Source organism: Schistosoma haematobium, chromosome ZW (genome assembly GCF_000699445.3).
Source record: "Schistosoma haematobium chromosome ZW, whole genome shotgun sequence".
Lineage (NCBI taxonomy): Eukaryota > Metazoa > Platyhelminthes > Trematoda > Strigeidida > Schistosomatidae > Schistosoma > Schistosoma haematobium.
The window spans coordinates 30,049,220-30,062,859 of record NC_067195.1 but is presented as its reverse complement, the minus strand read 5'-3'; the positions used below and the strand labels follow the sequence as shown (position 1 = coordinate 30,062,859).

The 13,640-nt window shown below is 28.9% G+C and overlaps 1 protein-coding gene across 2 annotated transcripts in view; it reads right to left on the bottom strand.

Annotated features, from left to right (window-relative positions):
• Window positions 1-13,640, bottom strand: part of RUNX2_1 (Runt- transcription factor) — a gene marked incomplete at its 5' end in the record, with an annotated part of 29,637 nt that overhangs the window by 3,199 nt on the left and 12,798 nt on the right. The window contains 3 exons of one of the 2 annotated variants that reach the window (XM_051210983.1): window positions 859-1,056; window positions 6,214-6,342; window positions 12,703-12,816. In XM_051210983.1, coding sequence (XP_051071009.1) covers window positions 859-1,024 — 166 coding nt within the window. The remainder of the gene's footprint in view (window positions 1-858; window positions 1,057-6,213; window positions 6,343-12,702; window positions 12,817-13,640) is intronic. The other variant, XM_012941979.3, reaches the window with a different exon arrangement.

Sequence of the window (13,640 nt, the reverse complement as noted above, 5' to 3'; positions counted from 1 at the left end):
TTACATAAACACTTATTTGTACTCATTCAGTTTTTTGTTACTGTTCATTTTGTGGACTGTTCTTTGACATCATATATATCTTTAGTATCTTTACTGAATTTCTTGAATTTCCTTACATCCTTGATATTATACCGTATTATGTGATCAAAACAACAAACAAAACTCATTTATGTAAGCATTTTCAGTCCATTTTGTAATTATGATTTTTGAATATTACAGATCGTAGATCACTGAGGAGGACCTAACGAAACAAAATGAATTTATGTTGGTTCGCTTAAATTTTTGTTCTTGCTCCTTTCAATGTGATAAAGGAAACTATGTGTATGTAAGGTGATTTACTTGAAGAACATATTTTTAAATGAAAATGAACCAAAATCGTCAGCGAATCTTAATCAAACAACCAAAGTTAAAAAACAGAGCTCCCACTTAATAAAATGAAGATTGATGGTTACTAATGGAAGTACATCTTTTCATTGGTCTTGTACAACTACACGTTTTGTTATGGAAAATTCTCAATATCTTTTATAATAATAGTGATCACGAGATCAGCGTATAATTTCCTTCCCTAACCACAACAAAAAGCCACTGATTTTACAGTTATTCCGAAATTAGTGACAAAGTAACTTCTAATCATATTACTCTAAATAGTATAAATGACATACAAACGAATGTTTTGTTTCTTGTATGTTTCATCTACTACTTAGGGTAAGATAAACGTGAATAACGTACTACAGTGATCCATTAGAAATATAAGTACTGTCTACTTGAAAAAGGCTCTATTTACAAAGATGGTCATAAATTTATATTCAATAAACCGACATCATACAAAACTAAAGGATGTAAGTTTGAAAAACTTACTTTTAAATTTATCACTAAATCCATGAGAGTTTATTTCATGTGTCGCCCTTTTCATTTTGTTTCTTTGAAGATCTTCTGGAATCGGATAGTTGTTACGACTGGGAAAAGGACGATTAATAGTTGAATATTCACAGAGATTTTGATGTCTTGATCCTAATCGTTTCATTTCCTTATAAATTCTGCCTGTTCTTACTGTAGCTAAACAAATAACAATGATAATAATAACACTAATGGTAATAAATGTGATATGTCAAAAATTAGGATTTAATAACAAATATATATTTACATTTAATGCTTTTCTACTTATTCATTTATCGCCTTTGATTAATATCCATAATTTTATTCGCCGTACATGAGTACATCATGAAGTTAACTACTGACTGATAAATGTGAGAGATACGGTGCTAAAACTTATAACTCTACATCCTAATCATAGTTATCATTTTAAACTCCATAAGAAGATTCGCTAATTTGTACCTCCACACTAACATGTATTCGTTTTTCAACTATGACCCATTTTTTGCATGTAACTATACTTCATTTATAAATAGAATTGATAGCTTGTAAATCTGTACTATAATAAAACGAAAACAGTACTACACGATCTGTTTTGATTTGTGCTAGATGATTTGATTTTTGGAAATAGAAGTTTCTGTTCACCAACATTCGCATTAGTTTATAATCAGTTTTCCATCTCCAAAAATCGATTCGTTTCATCCTAATATCACAATAGTTTATAATAGCTTTTTTCTAATATTATTAAGTTGAAAATTGAATCGTTTACTTATATAATACTACAGTTTTGAGCTAAACGCTATTGTTGAATGGAACTACGCCTCAGAAGGTATTGAGACCTTCATGTTATACTTATATACTGAATTATGAATATATAGTAAATTACAGATGATGAATGAAAGTCAGTTACTATAATATACATACTATTCAGAAAAAAATATAGAATGGATGACATCATTTCCTTACAATCCTGTAAATTTATTCTCTTGGTTTAATCAATTGTAACATAAAGCATGTAACATTAATGTTAGAATATTGAAAACATACATTCTGAGTAGTAAAGTTAATTGGATAGATAATTGAAGTGAAGTTTCTTTCTAGAAGTATGATTATATAACCCAAGAGGGATACTAAGATTTAGAAAGTAATGGCAAAATGTTGAAAACTGATGGAAAGTTAAAATTTAAAAGAGAAACAAGAAGCTTTCATCTCTTTATGGTAACATTTATAGCTTTTCCTATGATGTTTAATCACGTGAAAAGAAATAACTTACAACGTTAACATTTTCTAGATAAGATCAAATGTATAAGGTGAAATACTTAACAAATAAAACTGCTACACATTTTCAATAATATTGAAATAATGATTTCTAGAGAATATATGGTCTAGCTTAAATCGACTGATGAATTCAACTGTTACAATATATGACTGAATAGGCATCTGAAAGTGATTATTATTGATCAATCTGGAAAAAGCACATTTTTAACTCTTAGACGTTACAGCTAATATGATACAGATCGGATATCTTATTTGCTGGAAATAATGTGTGTTCTTTTGATAGACTGTACTGTAATAAGAAATATTTACACTCAGAAGTAAAAAAAAACAAAAACGGACAAAACGTTTTGAGAATTAGGCTTTGAGAACAGTTTATTGTGAATCCTACAAAACCAGGTATGGTATATTAAAAAACCGTCTGGATAACTGAACATTTTATTTTAAAGCAAACACAATTGATTTTATAGAACAAAGTGCTTGAATCAATGGGGAATAGTCTATAGATGAAAATGAAATCCACTAGTTTTAAGATTTTATATTGAAATTTATATATAAAGTAAAATTAAAGCTTACAAAGGATGCGGTAGGGAATGAACCAAATCCAACGATATCAAATATGCACATTGATAATTTTATTTATTTATTTTACTTTACTTTACCATGCAAAATTAAAAGAAAGTGATTGAATACCTAATTTAAAAATAATCTATGCTAGGACTGAAAGCAACTTCACTTAATAGTGATTATAATACCATAGAAGATTTCAATATTTTAATTCAGTCAATGTTTGTCAATGTGATTTGGAAAGAAAATATACTAATTACACCCCTGTAAACACCCATTCGTAAATACTAAAGTCATTAAAAAAAGTTACCAACTACGGTAGTAAAATAATTGGTTGATAAGGGATTTAATAAGGATGAGAAAAGAAAAGTTACCTATATTCATTCTATGATTAAAAATTTATAGATTCAAGAAGCAACTTTATAAATAAAAACTTTATAACACAAAAGACCTCTTTATGCATTTACTTTTAATTGAATGCTTTAGGATAACTTGGCTACTATTTCTAATATTATACAATAAATAGTATATTGAAAAAGAGCAATGAAAATACTGTGAAAAATTTCGTTCTATCAAATGCTCCGTCAAGTTTTATAACTGATTGAGTTAAAAGACCTCCTTGATAAATAACAGAAAAAAAACTACTCATAAACTAATTAAGTATTGATAAAACCTAGTTACTCATCCAAGAATTAAGTCACAAGATCAATGAAATTTTATCCCATTTTAATTCAGTTATCTGTGTTTATTATGAATTAATTACATTTAAAATGATATCTTGATTCAGAAAAATTTGGTTGAACCACATGAACTTCATTTATGTAGTAAATTATGAATTAAGTTATCTGAGCCTAACCTATGGGACAATAATAAGTGAACCCATTAGAGATAATTGTGCTATTTTGATATCTGCTCTTACGATCCATGAATACGTTTGATTCATGTGACACAACTCGAAGTCTGTTAGAAAGTTTCGATAAGATAGATCAGTTAAATGGTAAGCTTAACGACAATAACAATATCAATATATTGTTGTCTTTTTTGACCTGAATCTCTCTTACTTGCATATTATTATTATTATTATTATTATTATTATTATTATTATTATCATTAATGGTTCAGTAGTGTTGTTAACCAATTTAACTTTCGACATTTAATGCCATAGTTTTTAAATCCCTATTGTTTTAATCCTTGTCTGACTCTTATTAAAAAAATAAATATTGGTAACTAGACACTTACGTTAGAATCTGTGGTATAGTAAATGTATTTGCATATATCCCTCTTGAACAGTGAATACACAATTATCCCATATTTTTAAAAGTTATTCATTGGTAGTACTACCATTACTATTATACATTTACTCAAGTATCGTGCTTTTTCATTCCCATTATCTTTTTTATTTTATGTCTTCTCTTTAACTAACTGCTATCAGTTTACTAAACACAGAATAAGATGTGCTTCATCTGTGTGAGTCTTATTGTATTTTTTTTTATATGTATGTAAATGTACATACGGTTTGTTGCCGGGATGTATTGTTCACCCAGTTATAGTGTTTAATAATGATCTTTTTTTTCTAATGATAAAATAGTTGGAAGTAGTTCTCTTTTGATGATTGTTTTTATTTTACTGTTTTGTCTTTTTTTCGCTTAATAAAGTAATCGTTTGAAAGAGAAAGAAACAACTAGAAATAACCTGTGTTTCCCAGTTGTGTTTTTTATTCATTCTGTTAAACTTTAATAATGAAGTAATTATCCATGGTTTATTGTGTGTATTGAGTATGTTTTCGTTATTTCTATTTCTTTGTTTAGTTTTAACCTCTATTTGTGTCCTTGTCACCATCAAGCATCTGGATAATTATGTAGGATCTGTATTTTAATGTTATTCCTTTACTTGTCTCGATTGCTAGTCTGTTTTTCTTCTTGTCAAGTGGACCAGGGTTGTTGAATTTCACTGACTTTATTTCTTGACAAAATAATTGCCCACTTGAGTGTATTTAGTTGCTATTGATGTTATTGTGAAACCGTAAGTGATTATCAATACTTTGTCGATCTACTTCATGTAATTAAAAACAGAAAGGTTGTCTTTGGCTAATTTGTTTTGATTGTTCACATAATCACTTTTTCTCGCTAAAGATGATTTTGAAATGAAATTTAATACGTAACTTAAACCATTTGAAACAATGAAACAATGAGAATTCTCACACCATTAAATTATCGTGAATGCTCATCTGACTTTTAACTAACTTGATTATTTGATTATACCTATGGGTTTTTAACTATTTCGAAATAAGAACTATGCAGATCTATTTATCTAGTAAATAAGAATTACTCTTACATAGTAAATATGCTTCATAATCGAGTACATAAATCCTAACAGAACTTCAGTGGCAAATATTTAAACATGTATTACAGCAAATGCCAATGGATATTTTCTTATTCCACTCCAATTGGCTTAGTGATTAGATAATTACGATAGGCAACTAATCCTCACTTAGACTACTATTTTAGATATTTCACTACTTTATGTTTAAAAATGAATTGTGTAGTAAAGGCCTGTTACATCAAGGTAGATAACAACAAACTAGAAACTGAACTTTTCCTTTTAAAACAGTGCCAGAACACTATGAGGCACAAATTTCACTCTACATTAATTATTGGTTTATTAGAAAATAAAGTCACGTTCGAAGATTCATATGATCATAACTTTTATTGATTAGTGTAGCAGCTAATCAAATTGTAAGGAATCACCATTATAATAATAAAGATTTCATCTGACCCTGTATCTTAGACCATACAAATTAATAATGTCAGGCTTTAGAAACTATTCTACAGATCCTAACAATGAGAGATGGTTAATCTAAAGCCTCTGTTGAGAGATGTAAGTGAATATCCAAAGAACCTATATGATTAGTAGTAAGAGTATATTCATTACTGAATGCCCTAAATTCCTAGTAAAATGTTTAGATCTCTCTAATCAACTAAGTATGGAGTAAGACAGTGGCGCAATGAGAAAAGACAATGAGGACCTAGCTACACAGGTAGTTAACTGAACTAGACATAATGACTCAATATTGTCGTGATCTAAAAGATCTTGTAGAGTTTAGATTCTATCTTCTATTGGATCATGAATGGGAACTTTTGAACTCTTCAAAATAAGGATGTGAAAGCCATTCAGTACTCCATGGTTTCTGATATTTCTTCAAATAGCTCGGATTTGTGATCAGAATTATTTTCAAATTATATTAAACCTTCACCTTTGTAACTATCAGAATATATAATTAGGAGATAATATACAACTATTGCTTGATACTTCCTTGTTCATAACTGGCATTTCATTACTATGATCCCGTTAACCAGTTTTACTTGATAGTCATAAAAATACGATTACTAATTGTGAGACATTATATATATATAAAGTTTTCTAATCATATTTCGTTCTCACAAATGTACTTTTTATATTCATTTAAAAATCATTCACAAAATAATGTAAAGTGCTTACCGTAAAGTATTCGCCTGTGTACAGATTTAATTGTTATCCCCGTAATAAATTTGCCCGTTAATTATGCATATCTTAACCAGCTAACTAGGTAACTAAATGCACAAACCCTGTGTGTACAATTTTGTGTATCTGAATGTATACAAAATAAAAATTTAAATGGGGAAATTAAAGAGAATAAATCTCGACAATCGAACAATTTTCACAGCCATTAACACATATTAGAGTCTTTTTTATTATTATTGTTGTTTCGATGATAAAATTTTCAATGAACAAAAGGAAAAAACAATATTAATTTTATTCTGTTTTCTCCAGTCAATTTTCTTCCTTTCTTTCTTGTTGCTATGCCTTATCATTATTATTTATATTTCATTATGCTAAAAATATCAAAATACTAAATGATTTAATCATTTGGTATGAAAACATAAACAAAGTGTAAAAGTCACAAGAAGATTTACAAACAGTTTGTTTTAATCTATTCGTTTCAATTAAAATTTATTTTAAATAGTACCAACTACTTAAATTACTGCAATAGAAATGAGAGTATCGTAAATCATTTTAACTGATTACTATAATCATTGATTTGATCGTTTGCTTCTTAATATAATGGAAACAATTAGAAATAAATAAACAATTAAAGTGATAATAAATACTCTGTAATAAATTCATTTTAATACTTGTCTTTGCAGAATTTGGAAAAGTAACATTTTTTTCTACACAGAAGTGATTACAGTTCTATGTATCATCAAGCGTTTCAACATTAATTTATGACGTACACTCTTGATAATATAAATGAACAGGTTTTCAGGCTACAGAAGAAGATTCATCGAAGAAGAAGAAGAAGAAGAAGAACAAAGAATTAAAAATTAATCCTCTATAAACAGTTGTATGACCATGTTTTTGTTAAGGACGAACCTCTTGAAGTATACTGTATTGTACTTTTCTTATATTTTTATGTAATAAAGAGAGTGAATCTATAGTGAACATTACAACCAATGAGAATGCGATCTATCGTACTATTAAGTTACTTCTTTTTTTGTGTGTGGTTTCATACTGCAGACGGATACTTCGTAAACTTAGTCATAGAACAATGATAAAACTCAATGACCAAATTAAGTTATTATCTGTTAAAATTGCTTCGGTGACTAGTTATTACATAGGTTACGGTAATCAAATATATAATGCGTAACATTTCTTGCTATTATTTTACAGCCTACACATCAATTAAGCAATATTTTGCTTATAAATTTAATTATATATATATATATATATATATATATATATACTTATTGATATTTTCAAATAGGCCAGTTGGAATAACCTACTCATTTTTTACCGTTTATATTCATTTGTAATTCAATGTGTTCCTTAGTTTTCATTGTTAAATAAATTAATACCCCATTTGAATTATTCAAAGAGTATAAGTTTCTTTTCAACTTCCCCTATTTTAACACAGTCTAATACTGTTGTATCCAACTTATTCACAACTTCTATTAAGTTAATACAGTATATATGAGACTCAGTTAATGATTGCTTCACCAAAATGCCAGATCCAATGCCTTAAACATATATTCATGATATAATGATACATAAACTAGTAACGAACTATTTATCAAATATTAAGCAAATTTAAAAATCAACCCAATTACTAACACAAATATTTCCAACTATAAATAATACACTTCTATTCTTGTAAGCTATTTGCTCTTCAACCAACTGGAATCATTCATAACAACAAGTGAAAACATACAGAAGAATCTAAAGTTAATAAATCAGTAAATAAATGAAATGAATTATAAAAGTAATAGGACAATGGAATAAGTGAATTTCTATCCATTATTGTTGTTCTTATAATAATAATAATAATAATAATCAATTTTATGTTGTTTTTCCCGAAATTATTACTATTCGTTTTTGACAGTATGAAATTTTATTAATAATTTTTACAGGAATTTATGATATTTTATGTAGAAAAGCGATTAACAACACTATACAAATTCTGCCTACTGATATTATCTTGTCTGTCTTTTTTCGAATGTATATTATTGTACTACTACTACTGATACTACTAAAATTGCTACCATCTATACACGTGTCCGTATGTCAGTGAGTATGGATGTGCCCATATCTGCACATAATAGTTTGTCACTACGGTAATAAAAATTATCACCTGTTAACCAACTAGAAGAGGTGCAATAAAAAAAGGTGTTAATAGTTAGGATAGGTAGAAATAAAACAGATTTCAAGTTGATTTGTGTTTAAAATACTGTTTCATTAGTCATTTAAAAAAAATAAAACATTTCTTCTCAAATCAAAACGTATCACTTTAATTCATTATATCATTGAGTTCTAACAAAAGTTTGCGAAATGGAATTAGTATCACGATTTGAAAAGAAAATGGTTGAATTAGTCACAGAAATAAAAGTCAATTGTAAAACTTAAAAATTATCTACTAGAATGTGCAAGAACAGGATGTAGGTTTTCGAAACTCATTGTGGAAATTTGAAAATTAAAAATGAAAGCGGCTGATTTTATATACGATTTACAACAGCATCACCTATGTGCCCGATTGTGGTATATTTACTAATTATAAAGTATTCACCTGTAAAGAAGACATTGTACAACAATCCGCTAAGTAATTGATTAGCTTTCGTTTCTCCCTAAACTATCAAACAATTTCAGGAAATAACTATTAAAATAATCCAGTTCATAACTGTTTGACGGAAATAAGTCCATAGTGCTAGGACAAAAATGTCATATTCTCTGATAGTGCTTTCCAATATTACGAAAATTGTAATTTAACCTGAAATTATCTAACTTGCAGCTATATAACTAACAGAATTTGGATGTTTAATTTTCCAAATTTGCAGGCTCATGATCGACGCTCTTCCTGGACTCCCGAATAATATACTTTCTAAAAGATTAAATCCTCATTCAGAATATAGTGTGATTAAACCGCATATTTACGACCCACTTCAATCACTTATTCTTAATCTCATCCTATTTAGCGTCATATGCCACCGATTTATTATTAAAAATTGAACCATAATTCCATTAAGGAAATTAACTTAACAATACAATAGTTAAAAAGCTAATGACAGAACAATTAATTGATTGTCCATGTTTTTGTACAAGTTATACCAGTTTGAGGCGTATGAAAAAAACCAACTATATCCAAAGGAAAAGTTTTCCTTTCAATAATAAAAGTTGATGGTCAAACTCTGTTCGATCCCTCATTGTATTATAATGATCTATGAATTTGTGTGTATTTGATTATTAAACAAAAAATGTATTACCAGAAGGCTTAATGTATTTTTAGTCTGTAAATTATTTACTTCCATGATAAATTCATAAAACCCTTAATGAAGCATAATAATATACGCATATTCTTCTTCTTCTTCTTCACCACCCCCCATAAATTAGTCTAGGCAAACATGCATCTACATACATACCCCTCTGTTACTCATAACCATCAAAGAACAAGTGGTTAACAAGACTAATCAAAATGTATAACACTAACACTACATATAAATATGCATATATATCATACATGTATTTGAATATTGTTAGTAGAAAAGCAAACAAATAACTAAACATGAAGGTAATATTTTTGACACGAGAAAAGTCTGTGCGCAAACTGTCTATTCGAACAGCTGTTGAATAAATATCAAATTTTCAGCAAAATAAAAGAGAGAAAGAGGAATGATTTTACTTCGATATGAAATAGTAATTAATAATATTATTTTTGCTATGATTATCATTATTAACAGAATTGTTAGTAGTGGGGAATGATCACTATGTCTATAAGTTTAATATTATCTTATATTAGCGGACTAAGTGAATCTATTCTTACCGATATATATATATATATATATATATATATATATGAACACCAGACACTTAAATAAACAGTGACTGCATTTCTTTTTTTATTCTACATATGTATACTTTACCCAATGGTCTATAATCGTACATAATTTTGTGCCATATGCTGAGTATATCAAAGACCAAGAGAAACTATTAAAGAGAAAGAAAGAAAGAATGCAAAAACGGGAGCGAAACTGACAATCCTCTCGAGAATCTCGTTTTATTAGTTAGTTGCCTTCTGTCTCTTTCGGCTAATTTCTCCTCTATTATTTATTATCGTTTCGTATAATCAAATAAATACAACATCTAGAATCAAACACGAAAGACAAGAATTTTTAACTTCAGAATAACTACTCAATTTTGCTTTTCCTGATGTTACTGACGATGATAATCTGAATGAGTCAAAATAACTATTGCTCATTTTGAGAAAAGTTAACGGTAGACAAGACAAACGGATCATCTGTATTTGCTTTTTTCATCCAGTATACATTTTGCACGGTAAATAAATACATAATTAATTTTTTCCAGTTGTCTAGTTAATAAAGTCAAAGCAAATGAATATTAATCCAATAGTTTACAATGTGAATTTAACTGTTAAGTTAATCAAATGCATTTGTTTTAATGAGAAAGTTGGAATTCAGAGATTATAAATTATGCTCTACTTGATGTCAATAATCACAATAAAATAAGAAAGATACAATTGTATGACCATTGGCATGGCTCTTGACATAATAACATAAAAACTCACATTCATATTCATAATATACTTTGTCAGTGGTAGATTAAATTCTGAATACTAATTTTTACTTAATAGCTAAGTTTTAAGTGGTACATACAAGTCAAATTGATCAAGAATAAATAAATATTAGTTTACGGATGATCTGAAAGTATTCTTTCTTTGAGTCAGCTCTTTGTTACTTTTTTTTAAAAATAGACTAATTAATTTGTTAAGATAAATAAATAAAAGTTTACTGGAAAAAACAAGTTAGTGACTTTTAAAACGATAATACTCATTCACTCACAATTGATTGATCACTGGGTGGTGATCAATGTAATGTGTGTCAAGTCCTTATTAGTACAGATTGAATGCTATCGATCATGTTGCAATGTGGCCACCAGTCTAGGTGACTCGACACTGCGTGCACTATATATTGAGATCAGGTGGTGGTTGGAGGTAGTCAACAGGGAACCCGGGATCCGGGTTTCGTGCTACTTGGCACCCGTCAGCAAGGTGTACCTGTAATCTTGAGGGAACTGGTGCCCGGATGGCCCAGTGGTAACGTCTCTGACTGTGAAGCTGGGTGACACGGGGTCGAATCCGTCAGGGAGCACCAGTTCCCTCAAGATCACAGGTACACCTTGCTGATGAGTGCCAAGTAGCACGAAACCCGGATCCCGGGTTTCCTGTTGACTACCACCAACCACTATCTAATACCCATTCACTTTCAGAACGATCAATAGGCTCATAATCATCGAAGGAATACTGCTTATGGAAAATCTATTACGTCTGTCTAAAATCATCAAAGAATATTCGTCTGAACTTTCACATCAATACATCTTTGGGAAAGTTAATTTGATGTCACAGTTCAGTTTCAAGCTAAAAACCTCGTTATTTCGAATGTTTATCAAGTTGAGTCATATGTGTTTATTTGGAGACCATAATAGCACTGAGTAAAGATCAATTACTGATAATGTTTGCCTAGTCTTTATACATATAAAAAGCAAGTGACAAATCAAGGACATTATTCATTTTTGTTCCGTAAGTAATAACATTAAAGAATAAGTAAATAATTCGATAACCAAAGCTTCTGTATTGGTACTAAATACAATATATTTCCGACTAGTCTTCTCTCATTTAATCTAGAGGAAACACGTTAACATAAGCCCAAACTAGTTTGTTCTATAGAATAATTAATAAAAGATTATCAAGCGTTTCTTCATATGTTTCGCCCAAAAGAATTTTCAATAAATCTATGGGACACCATGAAGAAAGAACTAGGAAAAAGACCCTGCGTCATGAGTCAATTAACTTGAGTGACAAAAGAATAATAATAAAACATTTAAACGTTAATTATGAATAAAATTAGTCTGTCAGTTAACAGACAGTATAAAACAGTCAAGTTTATCATATATGATTTGAGTACTACATGTTACCTTTATTTAGTTTAAAACTTATTGAGATTACTTAACCAGGGACCTAATGTGGTAAAATACTCAATATAATGTTACCTATTCACTTTGCAACCAGGCTCCTACTAAAATCGTCAAAACTCGTTTAACAGTTTGGTTCCTCATCTTTTGGCAGAACAATCGAAAGTTTGTTTCTCAATATGATAACGGCAAGTTTTTTCAGTTACTGTAATAGTTCACATGAAATAAAACCTATTGGGTAACTAATCATTTCATACGTTTTACGCTACAACCGAACACTATTCCTCAGAATATTTTCTAAATTCAATCAAATTAACAACAAGAATACAAAATATCGATATAAAATTGAAGTAGTCAAATTAATCCAGCTTATGGAAATGTTATTTTGATGAAAAATCATATCGAAATAATTCGAAAACTCTTATGAAAAGATAAAAATCGAAACTTTTCCAAGTAATATAAACTCAAACTTACAATATTTACTTCTTGGTACACGTGGCCCATCCACTGTCACTTTGATTGCTCTGGCATAAAGAGCTACAATTGGTGGTGTGGTTTCAATGGTGATGGTTATATTAAAAGATTTACCTGTAAAAAGGAATAAAAGTGTTATCGAGAATTTATGTATATGTACATATATATTTGTTTAAGCTGGGAAGATTATGCAGTTTTAAGGACTTTTTAAAAATCTACTACTATAGTTTGAGTTTATGACTACTCATTGTAGATTTATGTAGTTGTATACTAGCTCATTATACAGAAGTCTGCATATTGCCTCGAATTGTTTGTTACTAACTTTGCTAAAATTTGTAGAATATACCAGAAGATTTTGGAGCACTTTTTTGTCTGTTTTTTTCCTAGTGAATCTAAAAATCTAGTACCCAATACTTTGCTTACTTGTACGTTGTAAAATGGGCAAATAAGTTACTCTATTCACTATCTTTTGACTGATTAATAGTAACTATTAGTATTTTGACTTTATTTCCATTATCTATAGAATTGAATCTCTTATACTCTTAATCCAAGATTCTTGAATTTCTAATAATAATATTGAATAGTACAGTGGAGACTGTAGATATGTAACTGATGTTTTTATCGAACTCAAAGTGATACCAGATTTGAATATATTCAGAACTTTGAAAGCTGCTTTTTAAAAAAATGAATTATTTTGCTACATTCAACTGCTCTATCAAACTTGTTTAAACAAGTTGTGTTGTATAGATAGCAAAGGCTAAGTCAAGTTTTTTTCATTATTCTTCACGATAAGGCATATCAGATGTTACTCTACTAAATAAATTACATTCTCTATTATAAACTAGTTGACTGTGAAATATCCATTCATGATCTCATGCTTTAGTGAATTAGTAAAATGTTTTAGTTTGATGTAAAAAATAAGAAACAATTATTTCCTG